Source organism: Anopheles stephensi, chromosome 3 (assembly GCF_013141755.1).
Source record: "Anopheles stephensi strain Indian chromosome 3, UCI_ANSTEP_V1.0, whole genome shotgun sequence".
Lineage (NCBI taxonomy): Eukaryota > Metazoa > Arthropoda > Insecta > Diptera > Culicidae > Anopheles > Anopheles stephensi.
The window spans coordinates 83,245,965-83,261,536 of record NC_050203.1 but is presented as its reverse complement, the minus strand read 5'-3'; the positions used below and the strand labels follow the sequence as shown (position 1 = coordinate 83,261,536).

The window sequence follows — 15,572 nt, the reverse complement described above, 5'->3', positions numbered from 1 at the left end:
AAGTCGTTTGATGCCTTAATTAAACCTCTTCTTCGTACCCAACTAAATTAAATTATTTTATCCCTCCATCCTGCGCCATTAATTTCCCCCGGGGCGAATCGTTTAATCGAGGCAAATCAAAGCTATATCCTACGATCAATTACACATAAAGATCAGCCAGCGAGCCAGCCAGCCCGAGCCGTCCGTGTAATTACTGGCCAATCGGTCCCGTCTAGTAGAAGCCACTCACTACCATCAACCGGTTGAGAGGAAAATAATAAATAAGGTGAAGCTCCCGTCGTATGCTAATAAATATTTTATAGCCCCGTCCGTTCGTCCATGCGAAATGGTCGTGGCAGATCAAGCACAGAAAGGTGGTATTCTGTAAGCAAGCTGATTAAAATATGACCATTCTTTGCCGGGTGAGTTGCATTTGCATCTCAGGGAAAGTATCAACACACATTCCGCGATAATATTGCACTCGACCTATTTGTTCATATGTACCGTTTTTGGTGCATTAACACCGATTCCGGAAAGCGTACATACTAACAGGGCTGATAAAGATAAGGGCATGCGCGATATTGTATGACACGTTCAATCCTGGCTTTACTGTCATATATCCGATTTTATGATCATTTTCCTTCTCGCTTGCTCTATCTCGCTCTCTCTCTCCGAACGATCTCAAGACGATCGAGATTGGCACATTAAACATCGAGCGGTGCAGAAATGACAACACTTTTAGAACGAAAGCTTTCCTGCCTTCTCGACCGTCGCGGTGCATCGACGCAGTCCACCCGGCCAGGGCGACGGATCAGAGGTATGCAACTTGCCCAAACTCATTTTAGTATCCGTCTGTCCGTTTGTTTATTGGCGCGTTTGTTGTTTTGATTATTTTTGCCTTTTTCCACTTCCTTTCCCTCTCGCCCGCTTTCGATCCCTGCATCATCATCATCATCCTCGTCCTCATCATCGTCATCCTTCCGTCAGAGGTCTGGTCGTCGTGGTCATCACATTATATCGCTCTATAAAAATGTAGTAAAAACACCAGAAATGTTTTTCTCATCTCCAGCTCCAGCGGGTGCTTCGGGTATCGATCAGTCGCCTTTTTGCGTGCTTTTCACCCTCACCCGTCAGTTAATGCTCTGTACAGGCTTAGTCGTTTCGTTCTTCTGTATATTTACATTTGCCTTCCTACCATTTTTTTTTTGCTTGAGATGCTTTTCCCAGCTTTGTGACCCGTTTGGTGGATGTTTAATGTTCCCTATCGTTGCCCGAACCGATACTGCCCCGTTTTGCTGCTGCTGCTGTCTGTTCTGTTCTGTTCTGTTTCCCGTGCAAACGATTCGTCAGCAACGTTTCGGGAGGGTTCATAAAAAAAAAACCTCTGGCAGTCTCGCCGGCCCGACAGTCCTGGGTGACGGGATCGGTGCAAATTATATGCACATAATAATTTTACGGACTTGTGGTCACATTTCGTGGTGCAAATGGGTTTGCCGAAATGGGAACAACGGATCGTGAATAGCTGCGGTTCGGATTAATAGGGAACGATCTGTATTGGATCAGCACGAAACTGTGCTTTATATCTAGCCTAGAACTTGTTTTATGATATTTTTTATATATTTTTTCTAGATTCCAGTTTTTGCAAATTAAGGAATGATTTACAATCATAAAAATGAAGAAATAGAAATTTTAATTAAAAAGACTTCAACGATCGTACAGGCAGGAAGCTCCTGCTTGTCCTCAATATTTAAATTTACATTAAACATAAGAGCTTCTAGTTTATTAAACTAACGTTGTCGATGACCTAGTTAATACTTTAAACCCCCAAAAACTGATTAACCGTTTGATAAAAAAATAATTCAAAAATAATGAAAGACTTAAACGAGCTCACAGACGAGAATCCTTGTGCTTATGTACAGATTATACAGCAAATGTTTAGTCCGTGGATTTAATTTGTACAATATTTTTTCTTGAATTTTAGCTGATTTTATACAAGTTTTTTATTTTAAAATTGATTTTTAATCCTAAATCAAAACAACCATGTACAACTAAAGACTTCTATGGCCGTCTATATATCATCCCGCCAGACTGTTTTTGTAAGCTCTATAGACAGTATTTTTATTGAATTTATTGTTGCCTCAAATAATTTTCACTTTACACAATCATAATTTAATATTTAGGATTTCAATAATTGAAAAAAAAATACAAAAGACTTCAACGATTGTATTGGACAGGAGAGGAACTTAGCGTTGGTCTTTAAACTGTTTTTTTAAGTTTTATACTAATAAAAACAAACATTAAACAAGTGAAAAATCAACAAAATAATATTTCAAAACGAAAGACTTCAACGATCGCATAGGACAGAAAAGGGGAAGCTCGTGTTTGTCCTCAACCCATAAAGAGGATGTCATCCCTCGCCGTTGAATGCCTTCCACGGGTTTCCCATTGCATTTTATGGCCCTCCCAGCTCCCTTCCCCTTCCATACCCGTACCGCCCCGGAAACGATGCACCCGCCGATCAGCACCGTCCTTCGTCTAACTAATTGCCTAAAATCACGACTCTAATCCATTTATGAGCCCAATAATTTCCAAGCTTTACACGAACACCACGGTGCCTAACTCGCTTTCCATCCTCTTCCTCTTGTCCCCCCCCACTGCATCTCCCCCCCCCCTCCCCACCCTCTATGCACTTTTGCTTCCTCCCTACAGTTCCCGATCCACCGACAAAATGGTGATCGCGCTCGATTCTATTGCCATTTTGTCTGACCTGTGTAACTGTGACGTGGCGCAGCTACACCACGAGCGATGGCGTTTTTTGTTGTTCGATCGATCAGGAACATTAGGGCACTAAACAGCTGAAATCCATTTGCCGGAACGGTACTCATCGCCACTAACGACGAAATATGAGAAATCTATAATTTAGGTAACATCTTCTTCCACGCGTTTGGGACGCGTTTGTCCTTCCCGAAAAAAACAAGCAAGCAAGCTAGCTAGCAAGCCACACCAAACCACCATCCAATCGATACGCTTTAAGCAGCTAAATGATGGCTAATCGTTTCGGTTTTTAGGTTACGCTTTAAAGGTGATGTCGCGCCATGTCGCGCTGACCGTCAGAGGCGGCGGTGCTTACCGTAATGGCTATATCCTGCATCACTCATTCTAACGATCTGTCTCTGGCCGGTGGACCTTCTTTAAAAGTAGCCTTCTATTAAGCGACATCGAGCAGGAATGCGGAATGCTTCTTATAAATAGGAAAATGTTGGGAGTTCGGCTGGCTTTTTTGGTTTCTCCGCTACTCGAACGGTTAAAGGATCCATTTCGATAGCTTTAGAATTAGTAGGAGTAGTGTGGTGAAGGAGCCAGCGATAAGAAGCGACCCGAAAAAGAGAAAGAAAGAGCGAGAGAGAGAGAGAGAGAGAGAGCGCGTGAAACTACTATCAGTAACCGGGCGAAACCAAACAACGGCCCAGAAGAAGCAAGATATATTGTAATGGTTATTGTTATTGCATTGGCCAAGATGAAACGCCTGTAGTTATGGTTATGCTTGCTTATTTTTCGGACTCGGGCATCTGGAACTCTGATCGCGGGCAGCCAGCCGAGGGTTAGGATTTGTCGGTCTTTCTTGGGAGCACTGTGTTCCGTTTCGCGCTAAAACAGGCCGCACCCAGCAGTGCAAGATCAATCCGATTCTGCCGCTGCCGGGAGTCGAGTTTTTCGGGTGGGGTGCCGAGAACAAACAATGGGGAAGATGGAACAATAATTTTGGGGATGTGTGCCGGCCGCCGAAGCAAATGGAATTGTGACCGGATGCACCCTGCTCGGGGGATTGTACATTATCGTTCGTTGACCTGCAAATTTGGAAGCGGGAGGGTGAGTAACGGGGAGGAGAGTTGGGGTAGAGCGCCGGAGATAAAGGATTGGAGCGGTCGCTTGAGGTCGTTTACTGATGAGGATTGAAAGAGGATCCTTAATCGATAAGTAGGTGATTCCATTCGATAAAGAGAGCTGTGCCTTGTTGAGTGAAGTTGTGAATAATACGCAAACTTCTATGCAAATGACATCATATCCGTAGCAGTATGTTTATGTTAAATTAAATTCCTTATTAAAAATTTAGTTTAGTTTTTGATTAATTTTTGATCCAATATTAATCTTTTTCATTCATGGCTTGGCCTTATTACTCTTGTTTTAGAGTTAACAATAATCAAAAGGATTCTTATTTCTGTTTTAATTTTATCCTTATAGTTTCTGCTTTCCAAATAATTATTATTTATGTATTTATTGATCGAATTATTGGGAGCTGCAGTCACTGCAACCGTCGCTTCATTTCTGAGTGAAATATTTCACAACGTTTTCAAACGAAACGTTACACAGCGTTACATGACGTTATGCGTTTCGTTACTGTCAAATCCTAACGTCAACAACGGCTGTGTTTGTTTACATTGGACCACAGAAACAACAACACATTCTCAATCCACCACGTAAAACGCTTTTTTATCCTAAAGTTAGCGAAAAATAGAATAAAATGGATCTATCTCGGGCCCCAAATGAAAGAAAGCTGTATTTGTGCAAGTGGTACTTCAAAGGTAAAAGAGAGTTTAGATGTGAAAACCCACTTCCGCAAGCGCTTTACTCCACCGATCATCGCGTGGATTACTCACCGTTCTGTTGTGCCCGTACCATTTCAGCCGGATTTGCGCTCCTTCCCTTTCTGTGGTCTATCAACACGATTTGGTTCTTCAACGAGGCGTTTCGCAAACCAGCTTACGATGAGCAGAAGGAGATTAAAAAATGTGAGCACACGGTGGTCAATCTCAATGTACGAAGTTCTGCATGTGATTCTAATCCCGTAAACACATGCCTCTTCTCTTTTCAGATGTGATATTCTCGCTAGTAGGATCGTTGGTGTGGATCGTGGCAATCATCGCCTGGGTTGTCACGTTCCAGCTGAAGCGTACCGAATGGGGAGAGTTTGCCGATAACATCAGTTTTCTCATACCGCTAGGGCAGGCCTGACGGCATCAACCGTAACTAAATTAAGCGTACTTTTGCTTGCTAGAGCGAACCCCCATAATCATCATTGTCATCAAGTATTAACTTCTAAGAAAACGGGGAATTATTTTAAACATAAGTCCTAGGAAGAATGTTAAGCTTATACTACTAAACTGCAATTGTTCTCCCCCGGAATAAAAGCTCCCCTCGATACAACCTGTTGCGCTTCGTTGTTTGTTTCTGTTTGCAGCCTTTTCTATGGAGATCGGGTTACTAGCAACCAGTGGAATGTAGTTGCCAGGCTACCATTTCCATTCCGCACCGTTGGTTACTTTGTTTGGCATGTTGGCCTATATTGAAGGGTTTCTTCAAACTTTGCTCACCGTTTGCCAAACAGCTCCTGCGAAAGTGGACGTTCCTGCACTTTTTCCGAATCTTCCCCTCATAAAAATAATTCATCATGGAGAAAAATAACCGTTCGAAGCAGATATCAATCATTCCGAAAAATGCGTACGGATTAAGGACGGACATACAGGGCAATGTGCACTTTACGCTCAAGCAGGAAATCATCTACCCGGTGGCGGGAGTGTTGGCCATCCACGACTTTACCACCAACAAGCAGAAATTTTTAAGGTAAGACAAGCTGTGTCATTGTGAGAATTGAGAAAGATTTCCATTTCCGTTATAGATTCCCTCAAAATTGTCACCCGGAACGGATCGTGCTGAGCCCCAACCGGAAGTTCATCGCCGTCGTCGAAAGAACCAACGATAAGTAATCCTCAACAAGGTCAGCCCGTCGTCCCGAAGTACTAATGTACCCGCTTTTGCTTCTCCATCTCAGTAAATCGATGGTCAACGTGTACGAGATTGAAACGCTACGGAAGCGCAAAACCCTCCAACTGCCGGCGGACTGTCCGAACACGCAAATCGGCAACATCTGCTTCACGCATGACTCTCGCGGAGTGGCGGTCCTGTCCGTCGAACCGGACGCCTTCCTCTCGATCTTTTCGTTCGACAAGAACGATTCGCTCATCATCGGCCGGGCGTCCAACTCGAGCCAGCAGGGCCAGGCCGTGTATCTGTCCTGCAATCCGAACGATGCCACGATTGTCGCAGTCGGTGGGTATTACATGCTCAAGATTATGAACCGTACCGATAAAGGGTTCGGCCAGATCGGTACGATCAAGGGGGACGATCTGCTGATCACCTCCATGACGTGGCTGTCGTCGGATGTGTTGGCCGCCGGCACGGCCGAAACGGAAATCATCTTCGTCGAGTCGGGCGAGCTGAAGATTCGGCAGCGGGCGGACATGATCGAGACGGTGGATCTGTCCGGCGAGGGGGACACGGACCTGGGTGCTACCACTTCGGCGGAAGTTGCAGGGCTGAAGCATGAGGTGCTCTGTTTGACGCAGTTCGAGAAGGGTTTCCTTTACGCGATCCACAACGTGGTGCATGTGTTTGAGCGGGAATCGAACTACAACTTCCGGAAGAAGTCCGTCATAACGGTGCCGATCACGCTGTACGACGAGAAGCAGTACAAGATCTTGAATGTCGCCGTGAACCAGGAGCAGGACACAATAGTGGTGGCAACGATGCACTCGCAGCTGTACATCGGCATGCTGATTGTGCCGGAGACGCTGAAGATCAGTGAGCTGTTGTTTCAGAATCTTGGAGAACCGTTGCATATAAGCGGCATTATCGGGATGGCTGTGTGCTCCTGGAAGCCGATCGTACTGACAGCATGTAAGCGAGAGGTCAAAAGTGAGGTCCCCTAGTGACTACGCACTCAATTATCGGTCTAATTGCAGCACGTGACCTAACGATCCGCGTCTGGAACTACGAAACGATGAAGGTGGAGCTGGTGAAGAAGTACCAGATCGAGATCGGTGTGATCGCTCTGCATCCTTCCGGGTTTTTCGCCGCTGTTGGCTTCATCGATCTGCTCCGATTGCTTCAAATTCAGCTGGACGACCTGAAGGAAACGAAGAGCTTCAATCTGGCGAGCTGTACTCAGCTTCAGTTCTCCAACCAGGGACACCTGCTGGCAGCTGCCCACGGAAAAATGATCACCCTCATCTGCATCTTCACGTTCGAGGTGGTCCAAAGTTTGAAAGGGCACAATGGTAGCATTCTGAGCTTGGCCTGGTCGACGGATGATGCGGTTTTGGTGTCCGGAGGCAACGACGGTGCGATCTACAAGTGGAACGTGGTGACGGGAGAGCGGTTGGAGGAGGTCGTACAGAAGGGCATTCAGTATCGTTCGATCGCGTTAACCAGTGACGCGCACTCGGTCTACTCCATCACCAATACTGGGCTGATCCGGGAAGTCGCCAAGTCAGACATTGTAAGTTTGTGCTGTTATATCTTTCTATTTGGAGCTAATTAGGGTCCGTTTCTGCTCTTAAAGGCACGAGAGTTCAAAATCCCCGAGCTGACTCCGCTCACCGATATGGCTCTGACCCGGTCCGACGCCATCTTGTTCGTGGGAAGCGTCAAAGGGCATCTGTACAACGTCCAAGTCCCGCTAGTGGACACAAGCAGTGGAAATTGCACCAACTTCCGCTTCTTCAACACCAAAGTAACGAAGATCTGCATCACGTACGATGATTGCACGCTCATAACGGCGGCCGACGATGGAACTCTCATCATCTGGCGCATTCTCAACAACGAAGGCAAAACAGCTCGCAGTGCTCCGGAGCTCGGCAAATGTTCGGACGTGCTGATCGCCCGCCAGGAATTGATCGAGAAGAACGAATCCATCAACACGCTGGAGATGCGCATCCAGCAGCAGAGCATGGAGTTCCAGTACAAGATGAAGCAGGGCGATGCGTTCCATTCGGAGCAGATGCGTGACATCCACAAGGACTACTGTGCTGCCATCGAGAATCTTAAGGTGAGGTCCGCGTGTGATTCGGACAGCAATCGCTTCAATCGCTTAAAATTCGCTTTCATGCCTCCAGAAAAAGAACATCGAGATGGAGCAAGCCCACACGGAAGAGTTCAACCTGATCACGGCCAGCATAGCGCAGGGCAAGGAGGACCACCAGAAGGAAATGATGGACTTTGAGGCCCAGTTCCACGAGAAGATCATCATGGAGTACGACAAGCTGACGAGCATGAAGAACAAAATGGACGCGATGCGGGAGGAGTACGAGGTGAAGCTGCGTCGCTCGGCAGGATGTTTGCAGGACACGATAGGTACGGTGAAGAATTGCCCCAACCAAAGCTATCAGATTGTAAAGCGAGCTTACACTTCTCCTTTTCAGAATCGATGGAAGCAGACCAAAAGAGGCTGCTAAACGAGAAGCAAGAGATCATTGACAACATGCTGAAGGATATGGAGCGTAAGCGGGCGGAGTTTGACGAGTATTGCCGCCAGGTGGACGTCGATAACGACCGCCACAAGGTGGAACTGCAGCTTCAGTACGAGAAGAAGCTACAGGAAGAGGAGGAAAACTCGATCAAGTGGCGCGGTGAGGCCGGTGTGCTCAAGAAGAAGTTCTCCACCCTAAGCCGCGAGGCAGAAGCGTATCGGAAGGAGATCGAAACGATGCAAGCCCAGCACGGAAAGTTCCAGCAAAGCATCCGCCAGCATCAGCGAGAGATTGACGGTCTGCGGAAGGAACTCGCCGAGAGGGACGGTACAATCCGCGACAAAGATCGGAAGGTGTTTGAGCTGGGAAAGAAAAACTCCGAGCTGGAAAAGTACAAGCAGGTCCTGTCGATGAAAATTACCGAGCTCAAAGCACAGATCGAACCGAAGGAGCGTGAAATCAAGGAGAAGAAAGAGTTCATTCTCGAGATGGAGAAGAAGCTCGAGGAGCTGCAACAAAACAACAAGCAGTACGAGCTGCAGCTCCAAGAACTGCGCGACAAGTACTGTGGCATCGATCTGGAGCTGCGTCGCGAACGGAATCGGTTCCGCGCGTCCAAGGCACAGTACCAACGGCTGTGCGGCGAGATTTACAACGTTTCGGGGCTGATTCAACGTCCCGAGCAGCTGAAACGCAGCGTCAAGGAACTCTGCCACCGATACTCGAACGACAAGGAGCTTCAGAAGTCGCTCGCCCTCGACGAGGACGTTCAGAACGAGTTCCTCCGCCAGCGGGAATACCTCGAGCGCTTGACCAAGAGCGCCAAACAGAAGGCTTCCAGCCAGCGCAAGGATGCGGGAGAAGCTTCAAAGCTGAAGAAGGAAAACATGGAACTGCTGGCGGAGTTGAACATGCTGCGTGAGATGCTGAACGAGAAGCAGAGGGATTGCACGCGGATGGAAGCACTGCTCGGGCTGTCGAGTAAGGCGATCTCACCACGCCAGGCGAAAGAAAAGCTGGAGAAAGCGGTTGCGGTGAGTAGAAACATTTTTCGAATATTTTAAACGATCACTTACAATCTTCTCACGAGGGCTGAAGAATTAGCGTCGGTAAGATAAGAGCCAAGTTAGCCAGAAACGGTGGAAGTAACGTTCGCTGCACGGTCGTACAGCAGCTGGCATGCTCTTTCGTCGTCGTGCTCGGTACGAACGATAGCGCAAAGCGCGTTCCTTAAGCATGTTCCCGTACAGCCTTCCTGCAGCAGTGGATCGGCATACTTTTGCTTCGTCTGCCAGTAGCGGCGAAGCTCTTGCTCGGAGAAGGCAAACTGCTGCACGAGACGCTGCAGCGAGCGTACACTAAGATCCTGCAGTTGATAGTGGTTCCTGAAAGAGTACGAACGATACCAGGAAGGTGGTCGATCGGGCGTTAGGTTCGCTTCGGTAAGGTTGTACATCCAGGTCTCCTGCTCGAGAGGTACCTAAGGGAGTAGATGATTGCTGATGAGATTACCCTAAACAAAAGCAGATTCGTCACACTTACAAAGGTAACCGGATCGAACTGAAACACCTTGTAGTTCGGGTTCAGCTTGGTGTACGTAGTCGTCGATCCACCGTTCCACGCCACACTAACCGCCTGTGACGGATCGTCCCGTCTGTAGTACAGATTGAACTCATCCACGTGCGAGTGTCCATTGAACTGACCCGCAATGATGTGTGCAAAGCGCTCCACTATCTTCCGATACTCGCGTGTCCAACCGATAAAACACGAATCATCGTACGAAGGCACGTGCGCCAAGATGTGGACCCGCTCGTCTGCCTGTTCCGCTTCCAGCAATGTGTCGTGCAACCATTGCAGCTGAGGCATGAAGTAATCGAGACTGTAGAAAAGCCAGAAATTGTGCACGAAGCAGGGATTGTTGTTGAGTCCGATGATTCGAACACCGTAAGGAGTGCGCACAGTGTAGTAGCCACCCTCGGCGAGCGTTGGCCGGATGTCTTCGATCGGTAACCAATCTGTCCACTGTTCCGCTACAAAGTCGTACAGGTAGCTGGTCCGGTATGCTGCATCGACGTTATGCGGGGCGTACCTGCAAAAACCGAAGACTCTTCATCACTATCAACTGTCACCGGTTAAAAGCTTTAGAATACGTACAAATTAGCTGGATGAGATTCGTGGTTCCCCAGCACCGGGTAGAGCGGAACGCCCGGGAAGGTTCGCTTCATCAGATCAAACACCTGACGCATCGCCACCTCGTTCGTTGCGATCGACGTATTCCACGTGAAATGATGCACAATGTCGCCGGTGAAGTAGATGGCATCGAGCTTCGGATGCTGCTTGCGGATGTGCTCCAGCACGTCCACCACAGCGTGCCACGGTGTGTCACAGTCACGGTAATCACCCCAATATCCAGCGGCCGTCGCGCTAGTTGCTGGTGCAAGATCCGGTAGCGTCCGGCAGCATGCTTCCGCATTGCAGTCCGCATTCACCCCGACCAGATACTCCGGATCGTAGTGAATATCGGTTAGGTGAACGATTGTCAGGGGAGTTCCGGACGCTCTCCTGGGCGGCAAATCATCCCTAGCACACGAGCCCGACTGTTCGTACGAAGCAAACAGTTCCCACCGAATGCCCGACCGAGGACTAACGTCGACCGAGCGGTACAGTGCTGCCTCCGTGATACTGCGCCCATCACGCACGCAATCCTGCTCCTGCAGAAACACCTGACAGATATCGTCCGGCTCCGGGAACGGGGTGCGATTGCGTAGCACATACTCGATCACCTCCCCATTGAGGTTCACGATTCCCTCGCACAGATACTGCTTGAAGCCGAGCAGTCGACAGATCCGCTTGGCAAACGTCCACACCCGTTCCGTGTTGCCCTGCCCACTCACTATGGTTTCGTTGTAAAAGCTCAGGAACAGATAGGAGCTGGACATGCAGGTCAGACACCGGGCAGCATCACGAGCCCGTGCAAATCCATCGATCAGGAAGTTGCCGCTCAAACGTTCACGATACTCGGGCAGCAGTTCGAAGTAGGGGACGTACTGATCTTCGGCCACTTCGGCCGCTTCTAGGATGGTACGCACCCGTGGGAGGAGTGCTTGATTGTACTGAGCTGTTTGTGGAGAGCGAAGAAGCAAAGTTGCACTGTGCCCACCAACACTCGCTCACACTCGTACTCACCTAGATCGATCCTGTACGGTGTGCCTCGGGGAGATCCTGCTGCGAGAGCTTCACTCACATTGCAGAGGACGTAAAGCACAAGAGCAAACCAAACCACGAAATTACTCGCTTGCAGTGCCATCTTCAAGAATCGGATGATCTGAGTCGACCGTTCGTTCCGTAGCACGTCCGATAACCTTCTGGTGGAGTTGGTAAGACACGACGGGGCAGCTAGGTTCGGATCATCATCAAACACAACGCGACGCACGCCGATTCCCACACACCGGCGCCCAATCAATTCGTCTTGTTCCACCGTGTACATGACGGTGATAATGATATGCGTCGATGTGTTTGCTTTCTTAATGAGTACGACCAGTGATTCGGTACGGTAGTGGTAAAGGTGAGTTACCCTACGCGAGTCGATCGGTTCCTCGACGATGATGTGACCTCGTGCAGTTCTCACCGGCAGGTATCATCGGGTATGGAATTGGAACACCAATGCTTGATTGAAGCTTTGCATACTCGGTTGGTCAGCTGTTCGTAATCTCTAGGTTGGAAAAGACCCTGAGGAATTACCCCCTTGAGGGTTGCTGTTTGCTGGCTTGTGGCTTAAGGTCGAACTGGCCCTTTGCATTTAACACAAAGTTCAACGCTCAACGCGTGCACCGGTGAGTGTGATTGGAAGTCGACACCTGGAGCACCAGAACGACCAACTAGGTCACTTGAAAAATAGTAGACGAGTTTTAGTCCGAAATAACTGAGGGTGAATAATAACTCATTGGAGGTGTTGAGCCTTGTGCTACATGACCTGGAGATTCCCTTTGCACCATACATCATCGTTTTATTGGATAGAGACAAGATTTTGCTTCATTATCAGTTGATTTAGAAGCAACGAAAATTGAAAGCGATTCTTGAGGTTCTTCTCGATTATCGATTTTGGTCGGTTGGGCTTTTACATCATTTTTTAACACCCAATTCCGAAGGCTGGTCTCTACCGCTAATAACAATTTTGAACGCCCTTAAAATGCATCACAATCTGTTGAGGTTAAATTAACGTTCTTGTGGCTTTATTGCTCCCCATCGTTGGCCTTACGAGCATCAGTGGAGAAGATTCCAGGACAAAAAGGCACTGTCAGCATGTTCCCTAGGGAAGGCAATCCATTAAGGGATACTGGAAAGTCAGCCCGAGCGAACGACTGTGATGATGATGATCAAAGATCGCGATAATCAATCCTAAATGTTTATTTTCACTAAAATACTCGAAGTATCCACCTCAATCATTCCAGCTCAAATGATTTAAATTCTAATCATTTTAGTGCTAAAATTACCCTTTACGACGTTCTAGTGTTGGGAAGAAAAACCTAAGCGAATTTCCAGACTTATTGGTGATCAACCGCGAAAGCGATCTGTTTAACGCCATAGCCATAGCAGGTGGAACATTCTGCATGCAAATGCTTGGCATTTGTTCGCATTTCCCATGTGCATTGCAGCACTCCACACAACCAACGCCAGAATTGATTAATGCGAAGCGCACACCTCAGCTGGCCCCATAATTACCCAGCATGAATATATTAACTAACAGGCTTTACACTTGACCCACTCATGTTGGAAAATACAATGTTTAAACTGATGTTTCACTAACCTTCCCACTCCGCGCTCTCCACCGTTGCAGGATCGCGATGCACTCGAAGCCCAGCACCGCGAACAGATGACCAAACTGGAGGAAATGGTGCGCGCCCTATCGAACGAGAACCAAACGTTGCGTGCGGAAATGATCGCTCAAGCGGTTCGCAAACCACCTGCACCACCAACCACTCCTGCTAACTAACTTTAAAGCGCATTTTGCTGTCATGTTCTTTCGCTTACTGAACTATCCGGTACGGGCGCGTGCTCCAGATCGAGGCAAAATTCTAGTAATATGATGATAAATATATAATTTATTATACGTTTGTGTTTGCACTTTGCACTGTTCCGCGGTAGCGTTTACGTGTAAAACAAGAAGGAGTAAAACATTCCCTGTGAACAAAATGCGCCCACCGCACGGCTTAAAATACTAACGGCAACATCGAACAAACAATGGTTTGGGTTTTAACGGAAAACAGAAATGAATAGATAAATAGGGTTTTTGGACGGTCGAAGATAAATTAGTAACGAATTACGATACTTAGGGAAATAAAAGGGAATAAATAGAGTCGCTTAGTCGTACGCGCGATAAAACAAAATTAAACAGAAGAAAAACACACAACTGATTGTAAACGTTTTGTACTCCGCGAGTATAAAAGAGACGATTGGTGTAGAAAGTCTTAGCAGCAAGTCGTGATCGCGATCCGTAGTCACGCTCCCCCATCATTGTTGTTCGCAAAAGGCATCATTAAATAGTAGCAAATCATAAAATGCACAATAAATAGAACGATTTTCGCGTGTGTGTGTGTGTGGTGTGTTTGGTGTAAAAAAGGGACAATACTTTCCGTGCCGAAACCGGCTATAAAAATGATTGCGTCAAGCATTCTCTCGGCAAAATACACGCTCAAAAGTATCCGGTATGATTAATACTGGGATCGGCCCGGATGGCCGAGACGGACGCGATGCGGGCGGCCGCATTGGCGAGCACATTTTGCTTCTGCTGGTTCGTCGGTGATTCGGTGCAAATGTTCACCTTGGTCCAGCACCGTTCATTGCTCGATTTCCGGATCGCATCCAGCACCGCCTGGACGTACAGACCATCCTCAAACGTGGCCGCTGCCTGTACCGGTTCCTTTATCCAGCCGGCACTTTCCTTGTTCGGGTGGAACGCATCCCGTAGCGCACCGACCAGCTTGCACAGACCCTTCACGTACGGTCTCGGCAGGGTTGTGTCCGAGGTGGAAAACTGAAGATCCTGCACGTCGACGTAAAGCATTTCCTCCTTGATGGCGCCCGTGTCGGCGTTCAGTCGATGACCAACCAGATCACCACCGCGCACCGTTAAGTGACCGGCGGGCCCATAAATGACGACTTCCTGCTGGAACGCATTGTTCGACTCGTGACAGTTGATGTTGACCGTTACGAGCGCACTCGAGGTACTGCCGTCGCTCTCGAGTTCCATCTGGAAGGTGCACACATCCGGTGCCGCCACTCTCCGTATTCCAGTGTGCGAATGTGACGCGTACATGGCGAACGTCCGCACCGTCCCGTGCACCCGGACCGCTTTCCGCTCCGTCAAGAACTTTACCAAATCGATCACATGGCTCCCGACCAGATTAAGCGCTCCCCCACCCATCGATTCATCGCACAGCCAATCGTACCGTTTCCGGTTAAACAGTGGCCCCATCCGTACCTTCACATCGATCAGCGTCTGATCGAGGCACGGTCCCGGCGATCCAATGTAACCTTCCTGGATGGCTCGCTTCATGTGCGCGATTGCGGGCAGAAACCGTAGCGAGTGGTTCACGATGGAGATCAGCGTCGGATAATACTGGCTCGCGCGGACCATCTTCAGCGCATCGCTCTGCATCAGCGTCATCGGTTTGTCGCACACGACGTGCTTCCCGATGCCGAGCGCCTTTACCGATATCTGCGAGTGGAGAAACGGTGGGCAGGTGATGAACACCAGATCGACATCCTTCCGCAGCAGCACATCGTCGATCTTGGCCGTGTGGAACGGTATCTTCAGCTCGAGCGCCGCCTGCTCCGCTTCCTTGCCCGTGCGGCCCCATATCGCCACGATGTTGAAGCCCTTGTCACGCAGAATCGGTACCAGCACGTGGGTCACCTCGCCCGTACCGAACATTCCGATACCGGGTAACATTTTTCGAATCGAGTTTAACTAAATCACGCACGAGGGAAACACATAAACGCACACACACCACACACGGCACACACGAGTACACCAGGTAGAGCAACGTAGGAATGTTGTGCCTTTTTTCATTCCATTGCGAGTTTTGTAAACAAATCAGCACCGTTTGACATTTTCTCACAAACGTAAACAATCACGTGGTCATCAAGTGTGACAAGTTTTGTAAGCATTGTTGGTGAAAAATTAAGAGAAAAAAACATTTTACCAATTTCAGGAAGTAAATTGATCTGAAATAAAAAATAGAAAAATAAGAAAGTGAAATAATAATTAATTTTCATGTAGAGTAA

General features: G+C 48.2%; 3 protein-coding genes across 3 annotated transcripts; 2 read left to right on the top strand and 1 right to left on the bottom strand.

Annotated features, from left to right (window-relative positions):
• The first annotated feature begins 4,401 nt into the window (after window positions 1-4,401).
• LOC118513761 (gamma-secretase subunit pen-2) lies at window positions 4,402-5,184 on the top strand. Its single transcript, XM_036059935.1, has 3 exons — window positions 4,402-4,562; window positions 4,665-4,769; window positions 4,853-5,184. Exons 1-3 carry the CDS (start codon window positions 4,502-4,504, stop codon window positions 4,990-4,992), a joined length of 306 nt encoding a protein of 101 aa, XP_035915828.1. The 5' UTR covers window positions 4,402-4,501; the 3' UTR covers window positions 4,993-5,184.
• Window positions 5,185-5,309: 125 nt separating this feature from the next.
• On the top strand, window positions 5,310-13,507 carry LOC118513759 (cilia- and flagella-associated protein 57). Its single transcript, XM_036059933.1, has 8 exons — window positions 5,310-5,601; window positions 5,657-5,740; window positions 5,810-6,714; window positions 6,780-7,315; window positions 7,379-7,864; window positions 7,932-8,169; window positions 8,238-9,319; window positions 13,123-13,507. Exons 1-8 carry the CDS (start codon window positions 5,429-5,431, stop codon window positions 13,276-13,278), a joined length of 3,660 nt encoding a protein of 1,219 aa, XP_035915826.1. The 5' UTR covers window positions 5,310-5,428; the 3' UTR covers window positions 13,279-13,507.
• On the bottom strand, window positions 13,368-15,435 carry LOC118513760 (glucose-fructose oxidoreductase domain-containing protein 1). The gene has a single exon (XM_036059934.1). The coding sequence runs from the start codon at window positions 15,235-15,237 to the stop codon at window positions 13,978-13,980; it is 1,260 nt and encodes a 419-aa protein (XP_035915827.1). The 5' UTR covers window positions 15,238-15,435; the 3' UTR covers window positions 13,368-13,977.
• Window positions 15,436-15,572: the final 137 nt, after the last annotated feature.

What these genes read in the sequence shown, in the direction of transcription:
- LOC118513761 (XM_036059935.1), top strand. Translation starts at nt 4,502, where the DNA reads ATGGATCTATCTCGGGCCCCAAATGAAAGAAAGCTGTATTTGTGCAAG. An exon ending in GTGCAAGTGGTACTTCAAAG is followed by an intron (nt 4,563 to 4,664) that starts GTAAAAGAGAGT and finishes GTACCATTTCAG; the next exon opens with CCGGATTTGCGCTCCTTCCC. An exon ending in GCAGAAGGAGATTAAAAAAT is followed by an intron (nt 4,770 to 4,852) that starts GTGAGCACACGG and finishes TTCTCTTTTCAG; the next exon opens with ATGTGATATTCTCGCTAGTA.
- LOC118513759 (XM_036059933.1), top strand. Translation starts at nt 5,429, where the DNA reads ATGGAGAAAAATAACCGTTCGAAGCAGATATCAATCATTCCGAAAAAT. An exon ending in GTCGAAAGAACCAACGATAA is followed by an intron (nt 5,741 to 5,809) that starts GTAATCCTCAAC and finishes TCTCCATCTCAG; the next exon opens with TAAATCGATGGTCAACGTGT. An exon ending in ATGTTTGCAGGACACGATAG is followed by an intron (nt 8,170 to 8,237) that starts GTACGGTGAAGA and finishes TCTCCTTTTCAG; the next exon opens with AATCGATGGAAGCAGACCAA.
- LOC118513760 (XM_036059934.1), bottom strand. Translation starts at nt 15,237, where the DNA reads ATGTTACCCGGTATCGGAATGTTCGGTACGGGCGAGGTGACCCACGTG.